The following is a 20,756-nucleotide window of genomic DNA, read 5'->3' on the forward strand; positions in this document are numbered from 1 at the left end:
CCAGGATTTTTTCAAAATTTAATTTCTTATGTAGTAATATATATTACACTAGAATATTTAGGAATTTCATGTTGCAAGAAAGTTTTTGTGGTAATGTAAACAATGATTATCTGGTATTAATTTTGGAATTGAATATTCTGGGTTTTTTCAGCAGTTACTGGAATAGTGTAACTGAAAACATGTTAAAAATATCCATGAACTGGGATTTTAAGCTTCTTCAAATTGGGCTGTTAGTTTTTCCGTGAGATGTGCACAATGGTAATCAGTTTTTGGATGGTCTGTTTTTGAATAATACATGAATGTAAATGGAGATTGTATGGAATCAGTTGGATAATTTTGAGGAATGTTTTAAGTACACTAAAGAGCCTGAATAGCAGTTAATGGTGCTTCAACTTTATTACTGTTTATTATAGTTGGCAGTTCAGTTGTATTTTTTTCTGTATCAAGTTCTCTAGTTTCCTATAGAACAGCAATAAAATAAGCTTACAAATAATAATAGTCAGATGCACTGTATCCTGTGGCAGCAAAATACTTTTACATTAAATTGTAGTTCTTGGCAGCCTGGGTGTGTTTATTGTTGGGCAGCTCCAGCAGATCAGTTAGTGCACGAAGGACCTGGCAGATGTCAGCATTTGGGGTCTGTAAGCAAAGAGGCTTTGCCCGTGCCTGGGGAACCCAGTGTGGAGCTTCATAGGGCACCCTTGGAGTGGGGCCAGCGAGCTCCTTCCTCAGCCTTTGCTCAGCTTTCCCTTCTCCTGGCTGCTCTCCCACCCCTATCAACACCAATGGGATTCTAGTTACCTGTTGTGGGGACTGCTGAAGTAAGCAGGAATGTTTCTGCCATGTAGGAAGCAAGCCAGAGGTACAAAAATAGATGTATGTAGCTGTAGTTCTTGGTCAGTTTTAAGATGCTGCTGGCGACTTAATTTCTTCTGTTTAAACTGCAGGAGAAGTGGCAATCACAAGGGGATTTAACTATCTAGCTGCTCTTCTTCACAGCTCCCATGATTTAAAAATGTTTCCCTTGCTCATTGCAATTCCTTTTGTCACATTTAGAGCTAGATGTTTGCTACCAGCAGTCATGAACTGGGAAGCAAATGGAGGGCCACGTCCTTCTCTTCATTTGGCTCAGCTTTCCCAATAGGGAAAAAATAAATCTGAAGTGTCCTGTAAGAAGTGTCACTTTCCTTGCTGGAGCAAAGTCATGGCTATGAGTGGAGTTGATGTGGTGGAGGCATGTCTGAAACTTGCTTTGCAGAGTTTTCCACTGGTATTGCCTCATGTGTCCACAAAGATTTTTGGATCTCAGGCTTTAAGTTTGATTAGTAATCCCACTCATCTGCTGGGTTGTGCTAACACTTTGCTCTGTGATTTTAACTCTGCCCTAAGGAATATATACTATGGTTTCTTATAACCAAGCCAATAACTGTAAGGGATTTATTTGCTATGTTGGATATTGGTAAGAGTATCCAAAGCACTCTGGAGTATTTTACATTGTTTTTTGCTTTTTGTGTGAGCGGTAAAACTTGAGTTGCACATGTTCTGTGAATCAGGAATGAGTTACCAGCTGTCTCCAGTGGCTTGTGCAGCAAATGCTTCCAGAGTGTTGAAACACTTGCTGCTGACCAAGTACCTTTTGTCCCTGTACATTTCCTTCTTTGCAGGATCACTACTGAGATCAATAGTGTGAAAAAATCCCACCCTAAGTACGAAAAGATTCCTCCTTAGGAGAAAGAGATTCTTCAGGACCTGCCTCGATGTGCTGTTGGCCATCTGACTGTGCCTAATGGTTTTTCTTTCTTTCTTTCTTTCTTTCAGCTGTCGGACAAGCAACAGGAAGAGTTTGATTGTAACATCCAGCACATCTCCAACTCTCCCACGGCCACATTCCCCTCTTCATGGACATGCAGGTAACTCCCTAGGACTGCTCCACCAGGGAATCATCAGCACAAATTCCAGTAGTCATTGCAGTGAGTTTGAACATACTGGTACTCAGCATCAAAATTATGCCCTTTGGAAGTTACTCTGACAGTGGTTTTTTACCTTCTCAAACTTGTAAGAGGGCCCTTATAGTTTCAAGATAAATGATTTATGTCCTGCACTTTGTAGTTTGCTTCTGTATCCATCCTCCACTCTTCCTGGGGGATTCAATCCTCTTACATCCTGAAAAAGAGCCTGAGATGGAAAACGAAGCCAAATAAAATTAGGCAAATATGTTTAAGTAAATCTCTTGTTTTGAGTCTCTGAGCATGGTTAATTTGTGGCAGTGATTTAACTGCAGTTCTCATGAGGAGGAACATCCTGCCTGTTTCCACATGCCTCTGGCACCCTGGCAGCTGTGCAGTGTGCCATCTTACAGTCTCTGTCTGCTACTCAATGCAACATGAGTTGTTTGGGAGTTTTATTTCTTTTTTACACTGCTGCCAGTTTTACCATGGCAGCAACTGGGAAATGCTCATTTCAGAGCACATGAGCAGGGGCTTGTTAGTTGTTGAAATGTGTTGAAGTGTGTGGAGATGCTCTTCCAACAGAAGAAGGAGGAATAATTCTCCAGAAAGGGTCACACATGCAGATTCAACAGCTTGCCTGAACAACATGTTCCCTTGTTTTTGTTGCTGAGGGAGGTAGGTGATGTGTGATGACTTTGTTCTTACTGTTTGAAAATGCCAGAGAGGATGATTGGGCTCCAGGCACGTCCCTGATGGGCACCAGTCAGTAGCAGGAAACAGCTGGAATGCTTGTGGCACATCATCCACAGTGGAGCCCCTCTGGAAACACAACACTGCTGCCTGTAAGACAAGGAATGTTGTTTTCATTATAATCAGACTGTGTTCCTCCTACATGGCAGTATGTTCTGTAAATGCTTTCTGGAGACTGAAACTGAGGCAATGCTGAGAAAGAACAGCAAACTGATAGTGGCTCAGCTAGAAGGAACCATCTGCTTCTGTTTGCAGAACTTTGCATCCTGAGAGGTGATATCCAGCCTGTTGAAAGGGAAATGAAGTTATTGTTCAGGGATGCCCATAAAAGCCCCATTTCTCTTAATTTTTCATTAAAATCTGCCACATTTTCTTGGGATGCTATAAAAAGCCCAGTCATGGGAAGTTAGGAAGATGCTTTAAGTACATTGTTACTCTAACATCACCCATGATTTTCAAATTAAAATGTTAAAATCTTACTGGAGGTGTATTAAAACCATTTTCTGCTTCAGAAGCTGAAATCAAATGCAGGGCAAGAAATATATATAAGATCATCTCCTTCCACTTTAAACTCCCTTGTTGCCGTTGTGTGTAGTTATGGTCGTGATAATTTTGTAAAATTTAATTTAAACACGGCATTTTTCTTGGTAGAGATTGTCCACTTAGTTACATTGTGTTTTTTGCATTGAATTAATATATGTGTTGGTTTCACTAAATTCTAATTTATCTCTACAAGCCTTTAACTGAGAAAAAGAAATGCTTGGGAGATTGGAACAAGATATTGACATGATCACTGGCCAGACAACAAATGCAGAAATTTTCATAATAGAAACATGTATATTTCATTTTCTTTTGATTTACTTTTCTCTTCTGTCTATTTTAAAAATTGAGTTTCTTCTGGTTGTTTTGATGCTGTTTCAGGCTTTACAAGCGTATAATTTATTAGAAGTATGTGAGTGTCTTCTGAAAGGAAGAGTAACTACTCAGTGGTGTGCCACTTTACTTCAGCAGTGATTTTTCAGACATTTATTTTCCCCTGATGTTGCATATGGGATTTAAGGTATTAATTAAAAGGATATCCTCTGTTACCTTTTTCAAGAGTAGCCAGTAGCACACAGGAAGATAAATTAATTGTAATTTGGATTCTCTACCAGTACTATATTTAGGAGTCTTCCCTGGGAAAAAAATATTCAAGAGACAAAAGTAGATGAAATTTAGAGTAGAGTCACAAATATTTTCTTAAGAAATATCATATATGAGGAGTGAATTTGAGAACAGGCTGTGATATTTGTTTAGTATTTGAACAGAATCTGTCAGTGTGTTTGTTCAGGCACACGTGGTGATGAGTTACTAAGAAATGCTGATGCCTCTCTCTGGTCTCTTTTGTCTTGAACTTTTGTTTTCTTAATGCCCATTTTGAACCTCTCCTACAAATGGAAGGAACAGCAAGCATGCAGAGAAACCAGGGAGGCTTTCTAAAATGTTTCTGTTCAGACACCACACTAAAAGAAATTCCTGTATGGCAGTAATGTCAGGAGTTACTCTTTCTGTGTGATGTAAAAGTCAGTGAGTGAGATGAGGACTTTTGTCTTTCTGTCAGGCAAACTTACCTTCTCAGGAGCACTGATCCAGGCAGAGGGACTTACTTTCAAACAGCATCCCAACAAGATGCCAGGCAACTTCATACCTTAGAAAATGTAGAAGAAAAGTGTTACTTAAAGAGCTCTGGACATTTGAGAAGGAAGTACATCCAAACACTTTGGAACCTGCCATGAAATCACTTCTGAATCAAGAGCTAGTGTGCTAGCTTGATTAAGTGTGCTAGTTCTGTTTTCAAACTGTATGAAATAGCATTGTCCAGAAGGAGATGGTACTTTGGCATGAAGAACTACAGCTCATGGGGAAGTCACTCTGCTGATTTAGTCTTCCAAGCTTGTGGTGGCCCACTTTAGGAATGCAAGTTTGAAAATTTTGCCATTATTCTAAATTCTTTTTGTTTTGAAATGAGGGGGGGAAGTGAAGAGGTACACATGTATTCCTTAATTTTTTTCTATTTATTTGAATCCATTTTAAAAAAATCTGAATTTACAAAGAGGTTACACCATAAGGTTCATAAATAAGTTGCCATCAGATTATATTTTAAATCAAAAAGCTTGAAATGAAAGAAGTAACATTATAATTTAGTAGTAAAGAGATAGATACTTACAGCTGGAAAATTGAAGCTCAGGCTATTTTAAAATTTACCTTCCACAGCTGTAAGGTAGCCAGGTTGTTCTCTGGCTTCCAGTGGAGGCACTTGTCACTGCTGGGACCTTTGCCCTGCTCCCATCTGTAATGGCACACAGAAGGAGCTGCTCACAGGCAGCTCTGTGCTACTGAATTAAATGATTCTGCTATTACACTGCAAGTTCAGTTCCACCTTCTGGCAGAAAAATGGCTATTGCTGAGGTGCCTTTTTATTTATTATTTTTAGAATGTGCAGAGTATGTAATGTCCCACTCTAGATCCTGCCCTGGTTATCAAAGCTGAGGTTCATCACACGTCATGACTGTGATCCTTGGGTGGTTTGAGAACACCATGGCATTTATTGTTTATGAGACTGGTGGTACACAGGGTGGTTTAAATATTGTGATAATTTTGAAATTTGTGTGTGCTGGAAGGTATCTAATTCTGTAGCATGCATATGACCTTTAGCTGCTTGCTTTAATATTCAGTAAATAATTTGAATATCCTGCATAGAAGACCACAAAAACTTTGCCTTCTGTGTTTATATACTAATTTTTATGGCTCTCAGAAGCGGGTTTTACAGCATGGTTCTGTTGTGAGTTTTTGGACTCATAACCTATTTGATGAGTGTCATTCATGTTTGTAGAGGATGGCTGAGGCTGTCATTGCCTGTAAGGTCTGGTTTCATATTTTGAAAGTGGTGGATTTACAAATGCTTTGGCTGCATCCTTCTTCCTGTGTCCGGAAGGTGTAAAGGTTCCTGCCTGAATTACTGGCGTTGGTTGTAGCTGTGTTGATTCACATGATGGGAAATCATTCTGTGTAACAGCCTCCCTTGAGACAGAGGCATTTCAGGTTCAGTAGTAGCCAACTATAACCCTGGAGCAACAGGGGAATCTACCTTTGCTGCAGAATAAATAGGGTTTCGATCAGTGAACGAGACCATTGCACTCAGGCTTCTCTTATTAAAATACCTTCATCTAAAGCAGATGCAGCAGTGCTGGGAAATTTTAGGGAAAGTAGAAATTCCCTGTCTCCCTGTTGTTGTTTTAAAAGCTTCACCAAGACTTGAATTGAGTAGAAAAACTAATTGCTTTTCATTTTAAAACTACAAGCAAATCACAGGGGATCTAATTAAAATTCCAGTGTCTGAAAGGAAATATGCCATATACATCTGAAAAAGTAGTTGCTCAAAAATTAGTAGTAACTCTGTACCACACAGTGCAGGCTCAGAAGAGTTTTGAACACCCACATACTTAATTTCAAAATTTAAAAACTGTCATTACCCAATTTGCTCAGTTATTCTGAAATTCCATTTTGATCATACCCCAGAAAGCTGAAAGATTGATGAAGGTATAAAAAGGCAATGATAGTTCATTGCTTGTTTATAACAACATTGGGCAATGAGATTTTTTTTCCAAACTATCATCATGACACAGTAGTGTTCATTGTCAGTAAAGCTTGATAAATGAAAAGGCAAAGAACAAGGTGTCCACCAAAGCTGGCAGCCTTCCTTGCTTTGTTAGATCATCTGCATAACCATGGAAAGGCTTCATTCCTGCTGCATCCTAAAATGCTCCTTCAACTTTCTGCTAGCAAGTGATTGGTCACCCTCACCCTAAAGTGTGTGCTGCTACCAGGATGTGTGTGTTCATGGATGACTCAGTTCTTCACTTTGGTGACTTCTTCAATCTCCTTGGAAGCTTGCAGTACCTCCTAGACTGGAGCTGTCAGACCTCTCCATCTTCTTGTGGTTCAAAAGTAGCAAAATGGTTCTGGTTTACCACTGTGACCATAAGAATTAAAATGAGTACAAGCTTAATAAATGAAACACCAACAGTTATTTAGCTATAGGTTTCTGATCATTCTCTCCCCTCTGCACTTGGGATATACTGGGAATGGGTTAAACAGTGTCCAGTTTTGGATGACTACTTGAATTGTTTTGTATTAAACTCTGAACTCGTTAGTCTTAACTAATAGTACAAAAGAAAACCAAAGGAAAGGAAAACAAACCTGTTGCTCAAACTCTTTGTTTTTAATTTAGTTTGCTCTTGATGAAGCAGATTGTGGAGTGGTCTGGAATTCACTTACCTCTCCAGTTCTCTCATCACCCCATGACACATGTTACATCAGCCTGGGGCTGGTTTAATCTCAACCAGCTGCTATTTTTCCCCTCATAGACTTGCAGACCAGATGGAGTTTGCTGGCCTGTGCTGTGCTGTGGCCATCCTCATACCCCAGGAGGTATCAGCCTGTTCCCCTCTCCTCTTCCTCCTCCTCCTCCTCCCTTCCTGCCCTGACACATATGCCAGGTGTGCACACCTTGCTCACAGAAGCTGTGCAGAGATGCTGCTGCAGACTTTTGTAAGGCTGAAGTATGAGGGAATGTTGCCTTTAACTGAGCACCATGCTTATATTCTGCTCCTGCTCAGTGGAACAGCAAAGGTGTGTGGATAACTTGGATTGAAATGAATGTGACTTAATTATAATCTTAATTATAAGCTTCAGTAGGTTGCTGAATGGGACTGTAACCTCAATATCACTGCTGCCCTGAGGGGCAAGCTGGGCAACTTGAGCTTCTGGAACAGAGACAAGTCCTTTGCAGATGACTCATACTTGAGGTTTGACTTTTCAACATGGCTTTTAAAATAAAGCCATTTTATATGGGACCTAAATTTAAAACCATTTCTGATGTACCTTGCAGTGTATTGCTTTTCCAGAATCTATTTAATTTTCCTGGTCTTATTTTAGTGCTATATTGTTGTCTTTGCACAAAGAAATTACTATTGACACATGTGTACTATGGATTGCTTCTCTTCTGTGCCTGCATTAATGAATGGACAGAGCAAACCACTTAATGCCCAACAGAAAGCACACTGATGTGAAGCTTGTAAATTCATCCATAACTTTCAAATATTTCTGTAGTTGGTTTGTAAATGATCCTGGCTTTCAGAAGGGCTTTCTGTGTGATGGTTGCCTTTTACTTTGAAATAAAATACATTGCAATAAACCACTCACCATGCTTATACACCATATGACAAAGCTCAGAGGGGAAAAAAACCACTCGTGCCAAAAAATTAGGTGTTTTTTTCTCCTTTTCTGTATAGTTTTGCTGCTACTTTCATTTTCATGGTAAAATACTATTTCAGAAAAGTGGTAGTGTGACTGCTGATAGGTTTTAGCCCAATCATCTTATATATACATAGTCCTTTTATTATCATGTGAAGTTTTCATGGTATGTCCTTTTTTTTTTTCTCTGTGAATTTTACATTCAACCTTAGCATACATCGGGAAGAAATATTTTCTTACTGTTTGTTATGCCTGAAACTATAATTAGTGTCACTTCTAGCTCAGGTTTTTTGTTGGCAAATGTTAGGAAAAGCTTGTAGATAGAAATTACTGCAAAATATTAAAAGACTCTCTTATCTATGGGTGGTACATTACTACCTGAAAGTGGGAAATGAAACATACCCTTTAAATTATTTTAAAAGGAGTATAAATACTGGTACACCTGTGTCAGAACATTTCTTCAGCAAACTAGTGCTCAAAACTCAAAGACTCAAAGCTCCATATTTCCAGTTATTTGTGACTGCAGCGTGCAATTCAAAGTCTGTCAGAACACTGAAAACTTACTCCATTTGTTGCAAATGTGAACAAAATGGTTTTAAACTGTTATTTTTTTTTGCTTTCTTAAACAGGTAGCAGCCCCTTGGACAGTCCCAGGAACTTCTCTCCAAATGCACCTGCTCATTTTTCCTTTGTTCCTGCCCGAAGGTAAGGCAAGATCTATTCTCTTTGGCAAGCAAATAGTCTATACACTTTATTTATAAATGGCCTATGGCTTAGAATATTTTTGATTGTGCTTTACTTTCTTTGATGTCTCAAATTTGATTTTATTTTGCTCCTTATGGATTACATTTTGGCAGCATGAGAATGTGTTAGGTGCTTTACAGACCTAGAAAAAGATAAAGTAAATTAAGTAGTTAAAGCTGCCTAGGGAAGAGGCAGTGTTCTCCCAGAAGAATGACATGTAGGGCATGTGATATGACACATAATTTAGTCAAAGTGACATTAAAGCCAGTCATGATTAGGGTAATTGTAACTTAGTTGCAGTCCTAGATGTTGCTCTCACTGAGGTGCATTGAAAATGTACTGATCTTCTTTGCTATGTCTGCACAAAGATACAAGCATACCTCAATTTAGGTGTGCACAGCTCTGTGTCTTCATTCCCTGCCTTCTCACTGGTAGTGACTCCTGGGTTTTCTCTGCTGTCTTGGGCATTGGTGTCAAGAGAATATTACTGCAAAATGAGGAAATAGCTGATAATTGGAATTGTAAGTCTACAAGAACCTCTACAGGAGCAGCACTGAGAGACCCAATTGTGAAGCTGTCAACTTGTTCTGCAGCAAGTGCTGGACAGGTGCTGGTCATGTGGTGTATCAAACTGCTGGAAAGAAATCTGATACCACAGTGGTGGATTTAGTGTAAGGAACAGGAAAGAAAGAATAGACAGCTGGGAAAAGCAGAAAAATGGTGATTTGAATGTTGAATCCCAGCAGGTAGGCAGAAATGGATAATGATACAGAAAGTTAAATTTTGTGGGAAATAAAGAACAGGGAAATTAGAGAGCTCCCAAACAGGGTTTCTGCATAGGAGGTGGGTTATTAGATTCAAGTATGAGGAAGGTATTTTGGATTTGTTAAACTCTGGCTTAGCTGAAAAAAACCCCAAAACATCAGTGTTAATGATCTGAGAATGGGAAATGTGTTATCATCCTGAGAGGAAGTAAGTTTTCTGAGAAAGACAGATTTAGCTTGAGGACTAGTTAGAAAAAATGCTAAGTCTCAAAACTTCAAAGAAGAATAAAGGGTTAGGATTTGGTGGAATAAGGTACACTCTTTATCTGAATGGCAGGAAAATCCTGGAGCATTTCTCCATTGAGGTGATTTGCTAGAAGACCTGGTGTCCTTGAATTCTGTTTGCAACAGACTTTGGTTTTCTGGTCTTATGTAAGAAAATGCTTTTTAATAGCACATGAAATGTAAGAGACTGGGTATGTATTTTCCTCTTGCCTCAGAGGGAAAATTAGTGCTTTACCTGCTGCTTAACTATTCAAATGGACTTATCCACATTTGTTTTTTAAGCCTGATCTGGGTGTATTCAATAAGCTCTGTTGAAATCAACTGAACTTTTACCAGTTTTCACAGTTTGTGAACTATCTCACAGGAGTTCTGGATCCTGGAAAACAGTAGAAAAGTTGCAGCAGAAACAGCAGTTATTGTCAAAGATTAACGTAATTTTTTCAACATCATGTTTCAATTTTGATCCTTCAATATGGCTTTCTAATAAATGTTTTAATAATAAAACTCTGAAGAGTGCCCTTTCATACTTTTCTACTTTTTAAATCTGACTTTTAAAGAAATAGGTGAATAAAGGTTAAGCCTGTCCTATTGAGTACAGTGGTTCATTTTATAGTATCCATTTTCCTCTCTATACTTTTTCTGCCAGGGGAAAGAACACTTAAGCACTGCTTGTTTTAGAAACCTATTTCTATTTTCTGCTTGCATTACAGCCTGGATAGCTATGCCAGCAGTAGTAAAAGATACATACTGGATTACCCCGTACTGGTATCAGAATAACTTCTATAAAATGGAGTTTAGGAATTACAAGTGTGGTGCCAGAGGAATGGCTATTTCACAGTACCCTTTTCATTGACATTGTGTGGGGCTTAAGAGATGGCCCTTGCCTGATTTCCTGCCATTGTCACCAGAGGAATTACTTGTTGCTGATTTTCTGCATTTTATTAGCAGTGTAATTTCTTCATTTATTTTCATGTTTGGACATAATTTGTGATTTCTATTCTTTCATTATAATTCTGTGATGAGTTTTTTCTTGAGATGGAATAAGAAACTTGTTTGGAAAGCTTGTGTTATTGTAAAGTCCCTACAATTTACCTCAAGATTGTCCTTAGTCTGACTTATGAACTTGTGATTAACCATAAATCCCTTGTTAGATACCCTTTCAGTGATTATGTCATAGCCACAACATGGGCAGGAAACCTCCTGTTGGATAAGGAAATGTATGGTTAATTCTGCTCATACACACTAAAAGTGATCTTGGAGGAATACCGGTAACAGAAGATGAAGGGTTTTTTTCAGAAATCATGTGCATCATTGACTTCTCCCTCTCTCATAATTATTGTACAATTTTTCCCACACAGCCATGGACACCGAGCAGACAGGTAATGTGTATCCCATTGCTGCTGTTTGTGTGTGTGTGTGAACTGTGCTTCTGTGTAGCTGAGCACGTGTCCCTAACAAGTTCATGCTGTAACAACCCCATTTAGGCATTCGGCTTCTAGTCTTTGTAATAGAAACAGAAAATCTTTACATTTGGGCTTAAAATGATAAACAGGTAGAGCTCTGGAGAAGACGTGTTGTTTTTCTAACTCCTTGTTTGAAATTGATCTGCTTATTCATGAAATAGCATTTAGCTGCTATGAAAACACCTCCATAATTAACTAATTAAAACTTCATTTTAGAGGCAAAACTTGTTGTTTGCCTGTCTTTGTTGGGCTAACAAAGCATATATAATAAACAAAAACCCTAAATATTTCATTCCAAGTGTCTTATCCTGAAGTAATATTGTATGTTGTCTCTCTAAAAATATGTTTATTAACCAAACACTGAAGCATTTTGAAATGTTTTGCATAAATGCAGGCAGAATTTGCTTTAAGAGTATTTTCCTCTTCCTTGATTTGGAAGATTTTCACTCTTGTCCCACTTCTCTCTGCTAGAGTAGAGCTGATATATTTGTCCTGACTCCTTAGCACATTGCTTGCCTGGATTGCATCAGCAGTAAACAGCCAAAGCATGAAGGGGTGTGCTGGAATTTTGTAGTTGAGCAAGATATTTTAACTTAAAAGAAGAATAAAAATTTCAAAATGAAAATTCTGAAGTTATTTCAATACACCATTTAGGTAATTCAGTTAAAAAAATAACAAACAAAACTCAAGCTTTTCTTTTGCTAGAACTTGTGCAGCACGCAACAGAGTGTTTTGCTCTGGGACTGAGGATCCAAAGTGAGGTTGAATCATTGACCTAAATATTTCCCCAGTGCCCCTGTATGTCACAAGAAACTCAATGTAGATTATTGAAGTTGAGTGTTCAATCCCTTACCACAGCATGCAACAACTTTGTAATGTGGATAGTTGTTGTTTTTCAGGGTTAAGAAAGGAATTCCATTTCACTTGAAATTATTTTGAGATTGTTCTTTTACACTTGTCTTGCCAGAGAAAACATCACCTGTGGCTAAATGGGGTTTAGCTGTAAAATAGGCATGCAATAAAAATCTGCATTAAAGACTTATTATTTTTTTTAATGCATGAAGCATGAGTCTTCTTAAAACTCTGTTTGCATAATATTCTTTCAGTGATGTGGAACAGTGAGTTTATTTCCCTGTCATTCTAAGATAGATGGCAAAGAGTGGTGTGTATCAGTGCCTGAAAATAAAAAAAAAAACAAAACTGAAAGCAGAAGCTTTTGTCTTGGTGGACACTGAAGCTTTTTCTGGAGATGAGGCTTGATGAGTATGGATAGTGGGATGAGAAATATTACTGTGAAGATAACAGTTGAGGTTTTGATAATCACTATTCCAGACCTGTACCAAATATCCTGTTTTATAATGCACTTGCATAAATTCACTGTATCTGGGTGTACCAAAAGCCCCACATCTCTTCAAAGTGAGTTAGAACTGTTCTAATTCAGCTTCACGTTATGATCAGTTACTGATAATCTGCTGCAAGAAAAAAACACAAGCAAATGGAAACTGATGTGAGGAAGAGACTTGTAACATCCATCCCATTGTGCAGCAGGACATGGTTATCCATTTTAAGGACACAAAATGTGGGAAAATTGATCAGAGACAGAAAAAGTGCTGTGAGACTGAGCTGTATGTAGTTCAGTTTCCATCCTCACCGAGGTTGAGTTTGGGGGAAGAAGAGGGTTTCAGGGAGGGCAACACTGAATCTTCTCAAAGCTTTTGTGTAGTTCCTCAGTTCCTCAGTTTTGACACTGGCAAAACAAGACCTTTCTGCAGTATCTCCACAATGTTTTGGGTGTTTTCCCTGAGGGACATGTTTATTTGGCTACAATAGGGAAGCAAGTACTAGTGACTGGAGGAGAAAGGACCCTAGGTGGGATTTCTGTGATTTATGCATGTATTTGGGGTGAGCCCCTTGGCTCTGTTCCTATCTGTTCTTGTGGGTTTAATTTTCCAGCCATGCCAGGCAATGTGCTGGGCAGAATGCCCTCTGAGTAGGTAAACAGATTAATCTGCTTTCAGTTGATTCTTGATCTAATGTGATTTTTTTGGTCCTCAATCTGAATCTTCATTTGGAAGACTATGAGTGCATAAGTTAAGCATGAGTGTCTTTTTCAAACAAGTTTGCAAGGAGCTGTTTGTTTATGTGTCTGTTTTAGGAGCTCCAAGTTTTGTAGAAGTACAAAGCATCTACTTAATGCAGGATTCTGGTACCCCTTTATTGTAGCTTTTCTGAGGTCACCTAGTTTTGCTTTCAGAACTTATTCTAATTGCTTTTCCACAAATGTGATTCTAAATAGGATACCCCATTTGTCTGAATAACTCAAGACATTAATTAAAGTGTGAGGTTAGGAGATACAGAGAAGAAAATTGCTTATTTCTCTCAAGAATTAGCCACACTATGTTCTTGAGTGTAATTTCTCTTGTGTCTTTCCCCCAGAACGGATGGACGCCGCTGGTCCTTGGCCTCCCTTCCCTCGTCTGGATACGGAACAAACACTCCCAGTTCAACAGTTTCAGTAAGTGATACAGACTCTTCCAAGCAATTCAGTTTGTACAAATACACCCTAACAAATCAGCTTCTGAATCTCTACTAAAATACTGGATCTTTTGTCATTGTTTTGCTAACATTATTTAATATACTAATTATTTTAAAAATTATTTTAATTATTGGTTCTGCTGCTTTTTTCCTCCATTCCCAGCTCCTGTCATCTTGCACTTTGCCTTTAGCATTGGTGAAATCTCAGTGCAGCACTTGGCTCAAGTGATCACTTGAGAGGCACAAAGTCTCCAAAGTAGTAGGACGCAGAGATAGTGCACAAATACCTTCCAGCTCTCAGCCTTTTGTAACTGGGAATTGAAATTCTTGTCTTCTTTCAAGTACTTAGTCTGAAAACCTCTGCTACCAGGCTAGCAGAAAGAAAAACTGATAAGCCACATCTGTTATTCAACTCGAATAATTTGAACCTCCTAATGAAGCTTTGCAGTTCTTACACCCATCATTAGAAAGGCTGGCTGCAGTTTGCTTGGGTTCTGTCAGCAATACCATTAAGCTGGCAGCACCATGTTAACCCTTGCAACTCTGACATGCTTCCTAAAATAAATCTTGCACTTTAGTTTAAGTCAGCTAGGAATTGTGCTTACCCACATGAGAACCTTGCAAAGACAAACATAGAAATATAAGAACTATACAGTACAGGATTAATGTAACATGCTTTGGTATGTGTCTTATGGTGTCTTCAACTGTGTGGTAACAAATCACTGCCTCTTTCCATAACACTGATCATTCGGTTTTGTATTAATTAATTAATTAAAGTATGTTCCTAATAATTTTAACACCTTCATTAATTAGGACTCAGTACTACACGTTATGCAAATCTTACACTGTATTGTATTGTTTTCCTTGTGAACTGTTCTAAGTTCATCCATAAACTTCCTAGTGCCTCTCAAACACAAATTTTTGAGTTTTTTTGGAGGTGAATGTTAAATTCAGTCTATAGTGAAAAAGAAGAAATTGGGGTCAAAAGTTTCCTTTTAGTATAAAGTGATATGATTAAAATTTGATTCTGCAATTTTAATCTTATGTCTGTAACTCATTTGTTAAGCTCTTTCTTGCAAACTCTAGTTCACACAGTTTCTACCATTGGTTATCTTTTGAACTTCAAGACAATTGTTTTCTTGTTGAGTGCTTTTTGTCTCCTTAGAAGGCAGGTGACTTGATTTCAATGTGCATATGTGGCAGGAACACAGAAAAATGTACATGAAAAAGATGTCCCTGGTTTCACTGTCACGCATGATTATATATTCAAGCACTTGAAAGCAGCTGTTAAAAAGGGCCTCTGCTTTGGCCTTTATAGTCTTAGGTTAATTCTTTATGGGCATAATCCATGTTTAAGTCCTCTTCTGGGAGCAAGCTATGGGAGCATGGAGCAAGTACAGTTACTTTCCATATGGATGACATCCAAATTGCTTCGTCATTGGTAGTCACTGTGACAGCTTCCAATTTGCTTGTGAAGACAACACCTTTGGAGGCTAAACTGTAGTTTTTCAGGAGTTTGTAGTTTGACCAGATGTAAGGTGGCTGCCCGTGGAGGGAGAAGTAACAACACCAAAAATCTATTGGAAATATTAGTTCTTGCTTTGAAACTGGGACATCAAAGCTACTGTAAGAAAGTTCTCAGCTTTCTGGCATGGGAAATAAAGCATCTTTGTTTCTTGTCATGTTCCCAGAAACAGATAATTTTCATTGATGTTTTCCCATGAAAAAAACAATCCAATGAATCTGAGATAGACATGTCACATAGGAAGCATCAGTTCAAATGGTAATTTTTCAAAGTGTAGGTAACAGGGAAGTGTCATGAGAAGCATAAAGTGATAGTTGTAGTTAGACCTGAATTCAACTTCATGCAGGAAGTAGGTTGAAACATGTAATTCCAAGACTTAAATATTTTTTACTAAGTTTCTCATCTCTAGTCCTTTTGCTGGTTCAGTAGTAGAAATACATTGAAATGGGCTGTTTAGTAAGTAGTAATGCAATTGTTGGAGCTATTAAACCTGGTGTTACATTTCTAAGCCAATCCTATTATCTCAGTATTTCACAGATTAGAATTAATTTGAATTGATCTGAATAACACCTCTGAAGTTGATAAGCAGTGTTATTCCTGTATAGACTTTTAAACTGAAGTGAGAGGAGTGAAGGGGCTTGTCAAAAGGACACAATGAATTAGTGCTGCAGATACAAATTTAGCAGAAGTTTGGGCTTCCATTTCATATGATCAGTCCTCAAGATTGTTTCTTTCTCAAGCAAGATAAAGGAAACCACTAGACCTTTGCACTGGTGTATGTGCCAGTGGGAAATGAAATATCAAGAAGGGCACAGTCCTTTCTGTGTCCTGCTGGTTGAGTTTTTGTATGAGAGCAAGAGCTGCGCCTCATCTCTGTGATCATAGATCACCTGCTGTACCCACCTACAGAACAACCCAAAGCATTTACCTAGTCTAAGGTGAGTGAGAACTTCTAGATTCTGCTTTATTTTTTGTTTCCAAATGAGGGATGACATTTCAATCAGAACCAAACCACATTTACCCTTTCTGTACAAATCATGGAGACCGGGTATATCATCAGACCAACACTGAAAAAGCTGGAGAAGACCTTTCAAGTTAGGTGAACATAAAATAATCAGTTAGATGGGCCAGTATACAATTATTTTTAAACAGTTAATCTGCTATTCATTTTCTAGATGCAGAGTTAGTTTATAAGCAACTGTAATATAGATTGATTTTTTTTTTTTACTGGAGAAGAGTTGGCTAATTCTGCATCTGTAATTAAGACACCAGGGGGGATATTTGTATTAGTCTGCTGCAAATATTGAGTACTGTGATGTGATTACCTGAAAATCAATACTTCAGAAGTGTTTCACTTTGCTTTCATGCTTTTTCATTGAAAGGTTGCATGCCTTAACACTGCTAGAGAAGCCCTTGGCAGAGAAAACTCCATGGTCTTTATCTTCAGAGCCTTCATTAATTATTCTCTGGAATTCTAAACTTTGTGTTCTTATTGCTTCTAGAGAGAGGAGGTGGAGGGAAGATTTTGGGCTGTCCATGGATTGACTAGCACTGCTTCCCCAGTGATTTTGCTGTTGGAAAACATAAAGTTTTTAATGATTTTGATTATAAGTTTTAGGGGGTTTTTTTTCTAATTCAAGTAACTATGTGCTAACCTTCCTTAATTTGTCTTGAATCAGACATGTATTTTCAATGCCAGAACTTGGGTAGCTGCTAGTTCAGGTTTTTAAGTGTCATTAGTACTTTCTGCTCCACTGCAGGATCTGTGTTATTCGCCATGAATGGGATTTCAGCTGCCACCTAACTTTTTCTTTGAGGTTTTTTCACAGGCAGGTTCTTCTTCCTGCTCTTTGTATTGTTTATGAGACATAAACAAAGACATCAATGAAATCTCTGAAAATCAAAACAGAACTTGAATTAAGGGAGACAATAGTCACTGTATTTGGCATAAACAGTTTGAGCAGCAGAACAGCTGTGGGCAGAGGGGCAAATTCCCACACTGTGTCTTGGCTTCATTGTGGGACAGAACACTGTAAACTGATACAGCAACTGGATAAAAATCAGTGTGTGCATGCTGGGCTGGAAGTGACTTCCCAACACGGTCCCTCCTCCACACAGACCTGCCTGAATGAAAACGTTGGAAGTGGTGGCTTCCAGTTCCAGGCACACTTGGGAAGTTCATGCACATCCCAAAGCTCTCAAGGGGGTTCTTTTGTGTAAATGCCTCTGTGCAGTGCAGTGGGAGGGGATCTGGAGCCAAATAATTTTTAATCTAAGATAGGATCTTTATAGGCTCTTATATCACCTGATTTTCTGTTGCTTACAATACTTGGAATAACTACACCATTGGTAAAGGTGCATTTTTTGTGACTTGTTTATCTCAGATTTGTTGGTTCATTGGGATTTTTCCCTCACAAAATATCAATCCAAATGATCTAGCAAAATGGCAAGAGACAGATATGCTTTCTTTCCCATACTAGATGAGTTAAAACTTTGGTCATATGTATTATATCATGTATAACTCCCTCCTACCAATACTTCTGGTACTAGGATGTGATACTTCCAGTCTTAGTGAGGGTTGTTGTAGCAAAAGGAGAAGTTTTTCTGCTGGAACAGTGTACATAAGTAATTTCATCAGATAATAAGAGGCTGTGGAACTTAGGTCAGGGTGATGTTTTTAATAACGCCCACTGGTGTTATTCAGTGCTACTCTGATTATTCAGCACCTTTTTTTTCCATTTTCCCTTTTGTTTTTAAAGAGAATTTTTAATTTGTCCTTACCTAATTTATTTTCGTACTTCTCGCAAATGGAAAGGGGCATTGAAGAATCACACACACAGAAAAAATCCATTTGTTAATTGACCTTCAGCTTTTTCCTCTGTAATGTCCAACTTCGATGTTATTAGCATTTCCCACAAATATTTCTTTTAATCTCAGGTATATGAGGTTCACAAATTAAAGCAGTTTCATGTCCATTATTATCACAGGACATGTTTCATATAAATGCATCAACTTTTTTACAAAAATACAATGTTTAACTCACTAGCAAGAAACTTTGTTAATATTAAAACAAAAATAGAATACTTTACTTTATTATTGCTTCCCTGGGTAGAGAAGAAGCCTGATAGGTAATGAAAAGGAGAAGTAAAATCCTGACCATTTACAATAGCAGTTTCCAGTGAGAGCCAATAACCAGCAGAATACTCTTACATATACACAGCTCCATAGCATTCTGCATGCCAGTGAAACTCCTGAGCTAAGAGAACATGAGGGAAAAGGAAAGAAAGTTGCTCACCACTCCAGGAACCTCCTTGTCCTGACGACTGCTGGTACTCACGTGCCTTCCTTGCTGTCTCCTGATTGTAAATTATCTGCACGATCAGATGTACTGCTTCCAGAATCAGATGCAGTGGTTCCCTAACTCTCTCCCAAAGTTTTCCAGAGTCACCAGCTCTGTCACTGAATGTAAGGGTTGGCTTAGAGTAATGAGAACAATAAAAAGAGGCACCTGGTCTGATAAATAGCTTTCTTTTCCGCTGGAGTGCGCAGTGTCTGGCAGAATCCGTTCCATTCATTAGCTGACCCCTATGCATGCGATTAGTGCATTTCTTTTCTGTATTTTTTTCTGTACTCAGTCATCATGCTCATCTCAGGAGAAGCTGCACCAGCTGCCCTTTCAGCCCACGGCAGATGAACTTCATTTCCTGACAAAGCATTTCAGTACTGAGAGCATCACTGATGAGGAAGGGCGCCATTCTCCAGCCTTGAGGCCTCGATCTCGCAGTCTCAGGTGAGCTTTGGATATCTTGTTGAATTTTTAAGATGGTGGACACGTTTATTGCATTTCTATATGTGCTCTCAGATCTAAGAGTAGTCATTTGTAGTTGCTTTGTTACATGTTTTTGAAACTATTTCAATCAACATTTAGCTCACCTCATCTGATCACAAAGGATATTTCCCTCACATTTGATGCTGAGCTTTTGGATTACGAAGTGGTTGGTAGACTCTGCTTTTGTATTTTCACAACAGCTCTATGAAAACATGATCCACAAGTATCTCAAAGTAAATGCATAGGATGTAGATTTCTTTTAGTAGTTTCTGCTCAGAATTTTGCTACAATATCACTAGGATGTGGTTATAACCACTTTTAATAACTTTTCTGTCAGTGTTTCTGAAGGGGTATTAAAACCAGAGTAGATAAAGTCAAAACCTCAAATTGAATTGCACCTCAGCACAATTTTTGCTGCATTAATAACTGAATAATTGCTTCAGAGATCTGGTTGTCCAAAGATAACTATCTGGGGTTATTTCCTTGTGTAGTTGTTTTTTCCACGCATAAAACCAGAAGCAACTAGAATTCATCTTTCACAGAATTACAGAATGGCTGAGATTAGAAAGAATCTCTGGAGGTCATCCTGTGCAAAGCCCTATCATGCCATATACCTTTTAATATGCCTTTTTTAATGCCCAGGATCATGTCCATATGGCTTTTGAATATCTCCAAGGACAGAGATTCCACAGACTCTTTGGGCAGCTTTTCTTGCAGATCTCTGACTGTTGTATGGAATAAATCCACAAACATTTTGTATCATGGCAAAAGCCTCAAGTTTTGCTATGCCTTTACTGCTGGACCAAGTGAATGCAAGTCTAGGGAAAGTCTAGGCACACCTTGTGACAAAAAAGATTTTTACAGGCAGGGTTGAAGGAGCTGAAGTCTTCATTCATCTGAGGATGCTGGAGGTGGATATCATCTTTAAGTTAATGGACAATATTCAAAAACTCTGCCAGCTGGAATTGCTGAATTAGTGTGCCCAGCTCAGAACTTTGGTGGGAATTTGTAAAAGGAGGAATTGAAACAGAGCAGGATAATAACAAAACCCATGGTGAATATCATGTCATGGCAAAGCTGACCTTTCACAATTATTTGTAATTATTTGTGTGTTCTGAACTGCAGTGCAGGCTGCATGGTAATTGCATATGGGTCTGCTAAGTGTAGTTGCACAGCAGTCTACAGGAGCAGGTGAGTACTGTGGGTAGTGGCACACTTAGCCAGCGACCTCCTCAGTGCCATGTAGTGAAAGACTAATTATAAATTTTGTACTAAGTCCCTTTGAACAACAGTCCTACTTGGGTCCTCCTGCTGCCACTATTAACACTGACCCCTGCTGAGTAGTGTAGCTGTAGTGCTACTAATTGTCTAGAGGTGAGGCAGCACATACTAAAATAATGATTGTTCTTTAACACAGGTGTAATCCTGTTGTAGAAGACACTTTTGCTAATGCAAGAGTGATATACACAAAGAGCCCAATTTTATTTTTTGATGTACACAGAGAGCCCATGATATACCATATGAGGAGCCCAATTTTATTTTCTTCCTTGTTAATATGGGTTATCAGGTTGCAGAGAATTTTGCCTCTGTGAGCCAATTTGAAGCAGACTGATTGTG

At 38.5% G+C, this 20,756-nt stretch overlaps 1 protein-coding gene across 2 annotated transcripts in view; it reads left to right on the forward strand.

Moving 5' to 3' along the window:
* Positions 1 to 20,756, forward strand: part of MAST2 (microtubule associated serine/threonine kinase 2) — a 188,852-nt gene that overhangs the window by 120,663 nt on the left and 47,433 nt on the right. The window contains exons 5-9 of one of the 2 annotated variants that reach the window (XM_062497855.1): positions 1,819 to 1,910; positions 8,624 to 8,699; positions 11,146 to 11,166; positions 13,687 to 13,765; positions 18,946 to 19,100. In XM_062497855.1, coding sequence (XP_062353839.1) covers positions 1,819 to 1,910; positions 8,624 to 8,699; positions 11,146 to 11,166; positions 13,687 to 13,765; positions 18,946 to 19,100 — 423 coding nt within the window. The remainder of the gene's footprint in view (positions 1 to 1,818; positions 1,911 to 8,623; positions 8,700 to 11,145; positions 11,167 to 13,686; positions 13,766 to 18,945; positions 19,101 to 20,756) is intronic. The other variant, XM_062497856.1, reaches the window with a different exon arrangement.

Source organism: Cinclus cinclus, chromosome 8, assembly GCF_963662255.1.
Source record: "Cinclus cinclus chromosome 8, bCinCin1.1, whole genome shotgun sequence".
In the NCBI taxonomy this organism is placed as follows: domain Eukaryota; kingdom Metazoa; phylum Chordata; class Aves; order Passeriformes; family Cinclidae; genus Cinclus; species Cinclus cinclus.